At 44.1% G+C, this 12842-nt stretch overlaps 1 protein-coding gene and 1 long non-coding RNA gene across 2 annotated transcripts; one reads left to right on the top strand and one right to left on the bottom strand.

Annotated features, from left to right (window-relative positions):
• Window positions 1-4372: 4372 nt before the first annotated feature.
• LOC120113076 lies at window positions 4373-6246 on the bottom strand. The gene is made up of 3 exons (XR_005514916.1): window positions 5793-6246; window positions 5217-5271; window positions 4373-4409 (listed from the first exon to the last, which is right to left on the bottom strand). It is a non-coding gene; the product is annotated as an uncharacterized LOC120113076 (long non-coding RNA).
• A 2755-nt stretch (window positions 6247-9001) lies between these two features.
• Window positions 9002-12064, top strand: LOC120113075 (probable pectate lyase 5). The gene is made up of 4 exons (XM_039133791.1): window positions 9002-9329; window positions 9425-10165; window positions 10265-10403; window positions 11695-12064. The coding sequence occupies exons 1-4, from the start codon at window positions 9202-9204 to the stop codon at window positions 11914-11916; spliced, it is 1230 nt and encodes a 409-aa protein (XP_038989719.1). The 5' UTR covers window positions 9002-9201; the 3' UTR covers window positions 11917-12064.
• Window positions 12065-12842: the final 778 nt, after the last annotated feature.

Consider the following 12842-nt stretch of genomic DNA (forward strand, 5'->3'; position numbering starts at 1 on the left):
CTATAAATTCGGAAATCAACAAATTTTCACAAAGATAACTTAAAATTAAATATTACTAATTTGTACTTTGGTTATTTCAGAGTTAAAGTAGAAAATTAATCACTATGAGAAATTAGGTTGCAAGCACGTATTACAGTCGTTCTAATCCTAAAGTAATCTGATCGACGGATATTGAGAATTATCCTGTTGCCAAAGTGTGTTAATTTAATATTTAGATTTAAATGGTGGGTATGATGGGTGTGGTAGTAAATGTTCTAGGTTTTGCAGTTTGACAGGAAAGTAAGTTTTCAAAATAGGACCGTCATGCAAGAGAACTAGAACATAATTAGATAAACAAGCCCAAAAGAAAGAACAACCTGTTACCTGTGGTGGATACAGTCAACCGGAAGTTGTAAAGTCTCGAGCACGAAGTTGGCGCCGAGTGAAACTAGCTGGAGCTGTGGTCCTGGATCTGCAGCACAAGGGGCTCCTGGAGTGGGCTGAAAAATGGCTAGATCGAGCCTGAAACAGGGTCTGCGGCTGATTGGGCTTGGACCGCGCTACAGTATGGCGCACGGGCTGGGCTGGCGGCCTGCTGAGGACAACTGGGCCAGGCCGGTCGGGCTCGGATGTGGCCTGATGCACCTCTCGGCTGGCAGCCTGGCACACAGGGGTGTCCCTGTTCGCGGATGAGAGCTGGATGGGAGCGGCTCGGACGAAGGCTCGGCGATGGGCGCTGCAAGTCCGGAGTAGGCAGCGGCCGACGGCGCACGGCGGCAGTGGTGGAGCACGCGGGCCCGGGGAAGGATGCAGCGGTGGTGGCAATCGGGCGGTTGCGGGAGTGGCGGGACAGCGATGGCGAGGCGGCGGCAGGAGACGGCACGGGCGGAGGCGGATCTCGTCGGCGGAAGGAGGCGTCACAGGCGGAGGCGGCAAAGGCGGAGCGGCACGGGCGGAGGCGGCAAAGGCGGAGCGGCACGGTGGAGGCGGCGAAGGGTACGCAGGTGGTGCGGCTCGGCGGGGAGGGGCGTCGTCGGGGCTCGGTGACGGTCGGCTTCGATCGTCGGCGGTCGACCGCGGAAAAGAGGCGCCCGAAGGAGGCGTCGCACGGCGGCGGGCGTGGTGGCGCAGCTCGGCGGAGATGCGGTGAGGGGCAGCCGATCGGGGAAGATGAACAGGTAGGTTTTTTTTTTTTTTTTTACGCACGTGCAGTCACGTGCAAAGGTTTTTTTGTTTTTTTTTTCTTTTTTAGGCGGCACGTGCGGTCACGTGCGTCTTTTTTTTTTTTTTTTCCTCCGGAACGGATCCGGGCTAGTGGGGCGGGCTAACGGGTCTGAGACTTACCCGTTGCCCCAACCTTCTTCAACCTCCCGACGGATTCGGGAGGGCGTCGATCTTCACGGCGGCGGCTGCGGGCCGAGGCAGGGATCACAACGGCGGCTCCGCGACCTGCGGCGGCGGCGAGATCACGGCCACGGCTTCGTGGCCAGCGGCGAAGGTCGGCGGCGGTCCCCTCTATGGACCCGACGCCGACGGTTGGTGGCAGACGCGAAGCACTCGGGGGCAGCGGCGCTCTCGTGGGGACGCGACGATCTCCGGTGGCGAGTCGGTGGCGCTGCGAGGTGGGGCGGCAGTTGGCGCAGACACGGCGATGGGCAGAAGGGAAAATCTATGGCGGGGCCCTTCCTTTGTTCTTTGTGACAACCGAGAGGGAGGATGGGGACCTGACCACACTTCGAGGTGGTGACCGCAGGTGGCCTGCGGCGGCGAGCGGGAGTGATGGTGGTCGCGGGTGTGTCGGGCGGTGGAGGATCCCGCTGCAGGGGTTTCTTTTTTTTTTTTTTTTCTGGTGAAAATCGACAGAGGGGAGGGAGGGGGGGCTGGTGAAAACCGAGAAAGAGAGCGCCTGGTGGAAACCGAGAAAGAGGGAAGAAAGGTAACGCTGGATCGTGGCTTTGGCAGCAGTGGCAAAGCCGAAGCTCTGATACCAAGTTGATGTAGCACCAGTGCGGGGGAAGAGGAGAAGAAGGAAGAACAAGAGAAGGAGAAGGAAGAAGAGGTTGTAGAGACGCAGGAAGAATAGAGAAGGAGAGGAGAAGAAGAGAAGAAAGAACGTAAGGAAAAAAAATTCTTAATCATTCATTAACCCTAATCAACATAAAAGTTCCCTATAAATAGGGCCCAATAAGAACACTTAAAATAAAACCCCTTACACAAAATAAAACCCACAAATAAGCCCTAAAATGCAAATGAGTCCAGAAATAAAATAAACCACAAATAAACCCCTAAATGCAAATAAACCCAGAAATAAAATAAACAAATATGCAAATAAGATGGGGACCTAGCTGATGTCCCCATCATGTATCCTTATAAAGTTTTCTTTTTGCATCTTTACCTGTAAGAGCAAATTTAAATCGTTTATTTTAACGACGTTAGATAGTATGGGTATATATATTAAAAAGAAAGAGAAAAAAGATATACATGCAAAATAAGTATTTTATGAGGGTATTCATGCAAATAGCAATTTTACGCAGATATTCATACAAGTTTATATATTTTGAAGAGTATACATCCAATTTTTTTTTATCTTTAATTTTTTTTTCTCGGCAAAAACACAGTCAACTTTATTGAAAGATCAGAAATAGCTATGCTACCAAGATTATATATCAATAGTTGTATTACAAATCTTAGCCCTCAACAAAATAATTGAAGCCTATTCATGGACGGGACTCCCACCAGATAAGATATTACAGGTTTATAGGGAAAAGACAAAGTCTTGTGAAGTTGTTTCAATTATTCTTACCTGAGTAATTGAGAAAGAAAAAGGGAAAAAGAAACGATGGCTGAGTTTAAGCAATCTCTGTTATATTTCAGGACTTGGATGCATTTAAAAAAAGCACTACAATGTTCCCTGTGCACCTTGCCGGTTTATAAAGGCGAGAGCATCTCAAAATGAGGCTTCAAACCTCTTGCATGTGTTTCTAGTTTAATCTCTAGGATGCAAATCGTAGTAGATCTATGGGAAAGGTAAATGAAATTGGCTTGCAGCTAATACAAATTCAACATGGATATGAAGCACAATAATGTATAAAGGAATTGGCAGATTCTCCCTATCTTTTTTGGATATATTTTTATTCATCAAGGATAAAAAAAAGGCATCCCATTGTATAGAGCTCCCACCACTAGAGAGATTGGAAAAGTCAGATGTATACAATAATTAGATTGAAAAAATTTCAACACCCTAGTCCGAAGATTTTACGGGTCTCATTTAGTAGAAGACATGAATGACATAGGAGGCACCGGAATAACTGACTTATAGGCTTGATATATTATATCGAGCCTACATGAGATCATTTGTGAACCTCACTGAACTAAACAAGTAGAATAATAAGTAGAATATAAGTAGAGCGATCGCGGTCGGGGGCTGCCACTTGATCGACACCTCGGTGCCGGCGGTGGAGTTGAGAGTGGCTTGGTCGGGATTGAGCTATGTTCGGTGTGCTTTACTGGGATGAGAGGTCCTCCTGAAGGATGACTCTGCGACGGTCATTGGGTGGATCCTATAGACATCGGGTGGGGTTGGCGATTACCACCCGCTGTTGAGAGACATTCGGGCTATGGTTTGTGATGGGTTGGTGATCCAGACGGGGCATGTGTTCAGGAAGGCCAATGGGGCTACGGATTAGATGGCTTCCTTTGTTGCCAACCACTCTGAAGACCATCTACGAGTGGGCGATGCGGAGTTGCTTGATGCGCTTCGTGATGTTTTATTTTTTGATTTTCTTAAGTGTATCTGTACACGTTATGTATGATACCTCCATTTTAGCAAAAATAAATAAATAAATAAATAAAAATATCTATCACTTGAAATGAATAAAATTATCTTCAGATTGTTTACATCACATCTGAACATCATCATGATATGGACAGCAAATCCGGCAACCGCATATCCGGCAACCGCATAAAAATCACTATGCTTGTGCATATAAGATAGCATTATGTCTCTCGTAAAGTTGTTAGTCTATACATATAGAAATTTCACTCAAAAGTTGTCACGCCCCCGTCCCGAGATCGTGGGCCGGGGGTCGCGCCAACCACCGCACACCCGTAGGAAACTCTCCCCACGAGCATGCAAGGCATCTAAACCAAACACCTCAATTATGCAATTCTAAAATAATTTAACTGAATAAATGCAATCTTATTCCATTGACTAACTCAAGTCATAAGGTCTCACAAGTCTAAATACGCAGCGGAATAATCATTTACCAACATGCAAAAACCTAGTTCTTAAAATAACAAAAGTCCACCGATCATAATAAATGTCCATAATAACAAATCAACTTAAATAACCCTAATCTAAGATAACTTGTGCCACAATCCTTCTAGTCGCTCTCCCCAATTTGAATCCCCAATAGATTAGTTCTCGAAATCTGTAAAATAACAAGAGATAATATAATGAGCTAGACAGCCCAGTAAGTAATGAACACTCTAGCTAGATAAATCAAGCAATAATATGTGGAAAATAAATAAATATGCAGTTCCAAAGTATAAGTCAAATATTTCTTGAATTCATAAGATTCTTTTCGCGGTTTCAAGATTCTTTCACATATTCAATTTATCATGTCGATCCTGGACTATGACCACATGTTCCCTGTGGTAGGGTCATATTACCGACTAATCTTCTTGCGGTGAGTCCTTCAGGACAGTCAATTGCCAACGTATCTGCCTCCATTGGCGGGGTCCTCAACATAGCCAGGTCGATAGTTCAGTTTGTTCTCTATTTCATATTTCAGTTATATATAAGAAAAATCATACAATGTCAAAACCAAATGTCGTTCATATCTGAATTTCTTTCAATTTATCGGATTCAACTCAACAGCCAGAAACTATGACCACATGTTCCCTGTGGTAGGGTCATATCACCGACTATTCATCTTGCGGTACCAATGTATTAGCCCCCATTGGCAGGGTCCTCAACATAGCCCGACTGCAAGTCTAAATCTATTTCAAGTCATAATCTTTTCTTACATTATGTTTAGTGTTCTAAACCAAAAGGTACAATGTCAGAGCAATTAAACACAATTCAAATCAGAAACAAATACGTTCAATCATAATCATATAATATTCTAAAAATACACATATAATCCATGCATCAAATTCGAAATCACGAATAATTCGATTCGTGAAACATATATATAGTTTGCCGATAAATCTAGAAAAGAGGTTACATTACTTACCTTGCGAACGCGATCCACAACAAATCCAATTATTTCCGCAAATCCCTTGCAGCACCTAATATTCAAAAACCATATTTTCTTTTAAAATTCATCACAATATATATATAAAACCTAAATTTTAACATTCTCCCAGGGCCGACCCTGCCGAAGTGTCTAGCACCCCGGGTTCGGGTTCGGATCCGGGTTCATACCCGTAAACCACCCTTCTTTTAGTTATTTATTCTTTTTTTTTTTACCTTTTCTTTTCTTTTCTTTTTTCCTTCTTCTTTCCTTTTTCTTTTCCCTTCTTCTCCCGAATCCCCTCTTCTTCCTCGGCGAGACAGGGGACCCGTGAGCCCCCGCCCCCCTTCTTCTTCCCTCTCGGTCGGGCCCAAGGGCGGCCGTGGTGGCCGGCCCTGACAGCGGCAGGAGGTGGCGGAGCAAGCCCGACCACTCCCGGCGGCTGGCGGCGGCGAACATGGCCGACGATGGAGCATTCGGCCGACCCATTTTTGGACCCAAGTTTCCGGCGATCGGCCCGCCCCAACCCCCAACACATCATGGCCAAGCATCAAGCAAGGAGAAGGAGAAGTTTACCTTAGCCCCGACGAAGACGGCACCTCTCTTCTCCGGCGGCAAGGAAGAAGGAGACCACCCGGTGCCGTGGCTCCTCTCTCTCTCCCTCTCTCCCTCTCTCTCTCTCTCTCTCTCCCTCTCTCCCTCTCTCTCGGTGGCCACACGAAGAAGACCCTCCTCCCTTTGCGTGCGGCGGCTCTCCTTCGGTGGGCTCAAAGGAGAAGAAGAAGGAGAAGGAAGCCCTAAAACAGGGCTCCTCCTTCTTCTTCGGGATGGAAAGAATCCATCCCGTTGCTGCCTCACGTGCAAGTGTTGGGACTAGGCCGGTCAAGTGGACCGGACCCAGTTCCAGGGTCTCACAAAAGTATTACTCAAACAATATGTTACAATTTATCATAGATTCTTTGAACAACAAAGTGCAAGTATTTTTGTGTTAAGCTAAACACTTGCAGCTAAAAAATTGTAGAGAGAGGAAGAGAACGCATGCCATAAGCAGACAAAGTTGCAGGAATTTCATACAACTTGAGTTTTAGAGGAGCAGTTCCCTCAGAAATTAGCTGGCGAGGAGGAGCCATCACTCCCTTTCTAGGCGAGAGGCTTTTGGTTCCATCTCAAGGCTAGGCCCAAATTATGGCGGGCCCAAACCTATCACGTGCCCTTCTCCACAGTGACACCCACGTTAGACCTAAGCGGACCCCACAACCACCCGACGGCAGATATCATCTCGATCCCCGAATCGACGGCGATGGTGCCTTCAAGAATCGGTTTTGTGGGCCCATGCAATGGCGTGGGCCGGTTAGAAAGCCCACATGGGAGAACGTGCCCTGCCTGCAGCGTAAACGCTATCACCGGGACAGTACGTCCTCTGACCACGGCCTCCCAAGTGGGACCATGACTTGCTGACGTGGCATGGAAGGTGACGAATGTTATCCACGTCAGCATCTTGGTCGGGTGGTGGTGGTTCGCTATAAATCCCGGCGGATTTTGCGGCTGCGAAGCAGCTTCCAAGTCCCACCCCCCATGTGCCCGCCCACAATACTGTCTTTGCTTTCAAATTTGGGGTGGTAATTTTTTCCATTCTATTTATCTTGAATTTAAACATGCTTACTGGGTATCACACCCAATAATTATAGAGATCTCCATGGGATAATTTTTTTGTCATATACAAAGATATTTTTTGTTTTATCATTTTCGAAAAAGTTAATAAACTAGGTAGATATGTAAAAGATTTTTTTTTTCAATTACTTGGACATGCATAAAAAAAATACTAACAAAACTATGAAGAAAGGTTATATGATTTGATTATAGTTGTCTAAATTATTTTTAGAATATATGATGCGTTTTGCGCTCATGGTAGAATAAGATTGTTATATCTTGTTATTTAACGTTCATTTATAGAAAGATAAAAAAAAAGTTAAACAAAATTGTTCTTCGTTGGCCTTGTTGGTCCGGTAGATTTCCACCAGAAATAATAAATAGATAATTAATTAGGTTTTTTAAAGTATAAGCTTGACTTATGTATCAAAAATTAATGTGAATAAGGAAGTTTACTCAGCGTATGGCTCTATAAGCTATCTTTGTGAAAAGTTGAAGGAGAGAAAGGATGAGAAAAGGGGCTAGATATTGATGTAAATGAGAAAGTACTATACTGATAACTAAAAAAAAGACGTTTAGAAGATGACTACAAAGTTTGTGAAAAGGCCAATAAGTCAATGATAGAATTTTATTTATGGCAAAGAGTGAGAGAAAATGGCTCGATGCTACCCTAAATTAGAAAATAGTATACCTGAATAGAGGTTTTGCATGACTAAGAACGTAATATTTTTTGTTGCATGTTTCTTCTATTTTAAGACAAATTAGAGTTTGCATCAAACCAGCTATCATTAGTCTAAGCTAATTAAGCGTATCCCCTCCACATACAACTCTAGAGTTCGAAGCATCCTTGTTTATTCGAAGAACCGGTTCGATCACCCATAGTCGATGCATGCATTATTTAAGGAAACCCCCCCAATGCATTGGCCAATATCACATATGAAGGATATCGCACATGAAGGATATCCTATTCATCGGTTGATGGTGGATAATTGAATAAAACTAGATTCAACCCTGTTAATCATCCACTATCAACTAATGCATGGATGACGAATGATCGAACCAAACCCTCTAATTCCAAAAGATTGAAATACAGCCAAAGCCAAAGCCAAAGCCAACCCAATGACTAACATTCCTTAGGTGAATGCTTCCATTTGAGCCCCACCTGCCCCCAAGGAAAGGTGGGTCCTAAGATTTGGGATAATGCGTCCCCCCATGCATGCAAACCCGGGCCGTCCTCAACTCAATAATGCACAAGAGCTTGTTTCCCCAACGCATTTGCAGGAAGAGATGAACAAATCTTCTGCTCTACCTAAAAGAAGGCAGTGGATTGGAAGGCGTAACACCGACAGGTGATCATTGAATGCACGCTCTCAATCAAAATAAACATTTGGGGTGGGGGATTTCAACCCCTTCTGACATTGTCCATGTGAGTGCTATTCATGCCTTCGAATGGCTACTAATACCAACAGCAATATCCCCTCGTTTTCCAAAATATTTTAGAACCGAGATCGAGTAATATCCATGTGATGGGAATGGATTACTGGTACCATACGATTCATGAGATTCTTACACATCTATGTCCTCGCTTGTTTCCAAGATAAAGAGTAGATAGGGTGATGTATGAAATCTTCTTCATTAGATCTCCAAATCTCTCACGCAATGTGCGCACACCCACTTGGTCTTGTCCATTCTACTTTGCCACTGTAAATTGTCATCCCGGCTTTGCTCTCCATGTTTCTCTCTCATATTAATCCATAAATTTGGTAACTAAACTAGAACTAAGTCCCACAAACATGACATGAAACAAATTTTAATATTCATGTATCTGAAAGCATGAAACCCGGACAAGAATGTTAAGGTATTCTAAGTTGTTTAACAATGTGACAATTGGAAGTTATCCTCTCATACTATATAACCTAGATTCATCAGTACACATCTTTAAATAATTTTAAGCTCGTATTTTTATAACAAGGCTCATTCCCTAGCGGTGCTCTTTTGGACATGGTAGGTCAGCAGTCCTATCCATATCATAATTTAGCAGCACAAAGAAGAGGAAAGACAGTCAGACAGTGAGAGAGAGAGAAACGAGAATATTTTTTTCCCCTTGCTTAACGGCCTAAAACTACCAAGTTGGATCCTGTGAGTCCACAAATCACGTTACTAGGCCTGCCCCACCGCATGCATAGTTCGATCACGCCCTCCTTCCCCACAGCCCCTTTTGGCTCTCCTTTATAACCCCCTTCCCACCTCTCCCCTTCTCCTCACAACTCTCACCCCCACCTCATCCCTCTCTCTTGATCTATTTCTCTTTATACTTCCCCTACCAAACTAGAAAATGGCCACTCTACCATTCATTCTCCTCTTCCTTTCCTCACTCCTCACAATCCCCAGTTCCTCCTCCCCCACGCCCACACCATCAGCAGCAGTTCAAGATCCAGAGTTAGTAGTCCAAGAAGTGCAGAGGTAACCAGGATCAGATCATGCTGTTACTATAACACAATGTAGCTCTCAGTTGTACAAGTTTGCTCAATTGGCTATGAGTTCATGTCCATTTGCAGGAGCTTAAACAGTTCTCGGCGGCGGCTGGGCTACCTGTCGTGCGGCACCGGCAACCCGATCGACGACTGCTGGCGGTGCGACCGGAATTGGGAGAGCAACCGGCAGCGCCTCGCGGACTGCGCCATCGGGTTCGGCAAGAACGCTATCGGCGGACGCGACGGCAAAATTTACGTCGTGACCGACAGCGGCGACGACGACCCCGTCAACCCGAAGCCCGGAACTTTGCGCTACGCCGTCATCCAGGACGAGCCCCTCTGGATCATCTTCCAGCAAGACATGGTTATCAAGCTCAAGGAGGAGCTAATCATGAACTCCTACAAGACCCTCGACGGCCGCGGCGCCAGCGTGCACATCGCCGGCGGCCCCTGCATCACGATCCAGTACGTGAACCACATCATCATCCACGGCCTCCACATCCACGACTGCAAGCCCGGGGGGAATGCCTACGTGCGGGACTCGCCGGAGCACTACGGGTGGCGCACGGTGTCGGACGGCGACGGTGTGTCGATCTTCGGAGGGAGCCATGTATGGGTCGACCACTGCACGCTGTCGAGCTGCCACGACGGGCTCGTCGACGCAATTCATGGCTCCACGGCGATCACGATATCGAACAACTACATGAGTCACCATGACAAGGTGATGCTCTTGGGGCATAGTGATGGCTTCACGAATGACAAGAACATGCAGGCCACCATTGCCTTCAACCACTTCGGGGAAGGGCTCATTCAGAGGATGCCGAGGTGAGATTAATTCCTTTCATTGGTAATAGTTATTCCTTTTGGAATAGTTATTCCTTTTGGAATAGTTATTCCATGAGTTATTCCTGGTATTATGGGCAGGTGTCGGCTTGGGTATTTCCATGTGGTGAATAACGACTACACGCACTGGGAAATGTACGCCATTGGAGGGAGCGCGGCCCCCACCATAAACAGCCAAGGGAATAGGTTCTTAGCACCAGACACCCGGTTCTCCAAAGAGGTGACGCCATTGTTCCACCATTTGGCTTTACTCGCATAAGTTCTCCCACTTTCTTTTTTCTGGCTCTTTTTCACACCTCGACCTTCTAAATTAACTTCATATCATTTAGTTAGTAAATTCTTTTTTGTCCTGGTGTCAATTAAAAAATTTTATTTTCTTATTGTCCATGCATCCATCCTCTACAAGTTGTGCAATAAATAGTAAAAGCTACTGCATTTAATCTCTCTAGATACAATGCTTAATAGATCAATTATATATAGCAGCCAGAGACTAGTACAATGGGTGGGATTACATGGTGGGTTCGAGTTGTATCTTTCGCATGGAAGAATGGTTGATCTTTCTTTATGACATTAACTGTCAAATCGCATTCTGCATAAATCTCAAAATAGTCATTTTTCCATACAGATCTCAAAGCCACTGTTGCATGATCCAACGGTAGATTTATGTGAAGGAAGAAGAATCCTCCTTTCGTGCAAAAATGCAACCCCTGTCCTTCTTTAACATATTTATATATATTAAAGATATCTTAGAAACAACAAAGGCTATAGGTAACATCTATCTTTATTAAATTTAGTTAGCATGCTTGGTGGGTAAAACAATGTGTTTCCACCGACAGTGCAGTACTTGTCATGATCATGTGCGCTTCAATGTCCTTATAGTGACACTTTTAGTTAGGTAAAGCACTTATGTTTCTTGTGCTACGAGTTGCATGTGCTTGCCTTAAGAGCCGCTAAAATGTAACTCCACTAAAAGCTAACATAAATTGCTCCTATACATTTGCACTGCATTCTTTTTTGTTATCGATACGAATTATAGTTTTGTGGGAGATGAATTGCGACTCAAATAAGAGTAGAATAGTTTTCTCAAGAAGTATTAGGAACTGATCTGAATTGCAGTTAACATTGCTGCTCAACTAGAGTGTATAAACAGTGATAGAAGACCACATATACATGAACTTAATGGTCATTGATTAGGACTTCTCAAGAACAACATGGAGACCAGTATGAATCAAATTTTCGATTCCCAATGTGTGAGAACCCGTGCAAGCATGCACTTAGTCCTACACTGGTTATTCACTGGATAGATCTCGAGTAGTTATATAGGATTAAGGAACCTAAATATTACTTAACTTTCAGCTAGCCATTTTAGATGAGATCCTAGATTGTTACACAATGAATTGCGGTGCAATAGGCACCATCTCTAAATCAAGTGCTAGGTGAAGAAGACAAGTAGAAGTATCACCAACTTTCAGTTATGTAACTATGCTAATGGATTGATCTCATTTATGTAGGTGACCAAGCGCGAGGATGCTTCAGAGGGCGAGTGGAAGAACTGGAACTGGAGATCGGAAGGGGACCTGATGTTAAATGGGGCCTTCTTCACACCCTCCGGCGCCGGGGCCTCATCGAGCTATGCCAAGGCCTCGAGCTTGGGGGCGAGGCCATCCTCTCTGGTGAGCTCGATCACCATGTCGGCTGGTGCACTCCTCTGCAAGAAGGGCTCGCATTGTTGAATGCCACCGGCCGGGTCAAGGAATGCTTCATTGAGTGTTGATTCATTGGACTTCCAGAAATAAGACTTGACAATTAGATACTGTTGGAGAGTGGGATCTCAATGCTATATATGTCTTCTATATATTTCAAATTGGTACCTGGATTTCAGTTTTCGGTTTCATTTTTAAATTTCATTGCCCGTTCTTATACCTTGTAATACCAACCTCGGCCTGTTGTTCCAATGACCGCCTTGGTTCCACACTGGAAACCTAGTGGCATTTAGGGGCAGCACGTACTGATGTGTTGATACTACTAAATTGTGTGTGAAGTGAAAATGCTTATTGAACACAATCTCTCTCTCTCTCTCTCTCTCTCTCTCTCTCTCTCTATATATATATATATATATATATATATATATATATATATATATATATATATATATATATATATATATATATATATATATGGGATTGATAACCTACTCTCTGTTATGGTAGGTTATCAATCTACCCATTTTTCATTGGACAAAAAATATCCTTATTTTTTGTAACTTTTAAGGGTGCTTTATGTCTTTTATAATCTCACATTAACTCACCCTCTCAACCCCCAATTAATGCTCTCTCCCTCTCTCTCTCCGGTGTGTGTGTATGCATGTATGTACATACATACGTATGCATGTATGTATATGTATGTATGTATGTCTATGTATGTATGTATGTCTATGTATCTATGTATATGTGTGTATGTATGTATGTATGTATGTGTGTATGTATGTGTATGTATGTATGTATGTGTATATATGTATGTGTATGTATGTGTGTGTATGTATGTATGTGTATGTATGTATGTATGCATATGTATATGTATATGTATGAGAGAGAGAGAGAGAGAGGGAGAGCATTAATTGGAGGGGTTAAGAGGGTGAGTAAATGTGAGATTGTAAAAA

The sequence above is a fragment of the Phoenix dactylifera genome, chromosome 14 (assembly GCF_009389715.1).
Source record: "Phoenix dactylifera cultivar Barhee BC4 chromosome 14, palm_55x_up_171113_PBpolish2nd_filt_p, whole genome shotgun sequence".
Lineage (NCBI taxonomy): Eukaryota > Viridiplantae > Streptophyta > Magnoliopsida > Arecales > Arecaceae > Phoenix > Phoenix dactylifera.

Bases quoted from the DNA above. Each gene is read 5' to 3' on its own strand.
- LOC120113075 (XM_039133791.1), top strand. From the start codon at position 9,202: ATGGCCACTCTACCATTCATTCTCCTCTTCCTTTCCTCACTCCTCACA. The intron at 10,166-10,264 runs GTGAGATTAATT...TATTATGGGCAG, and splicing joins CTCATTCAGAGGATGCCGAG to GTGTCGGCTTGGGTATTTCC. The intron at 10,404-11,694 runs GTGACGCCATTG...TCATTTATGTAG, and splicing joins ACACCCGGTTCTCCAAAGAG to GTGACCAAGCGCGAGGATGC.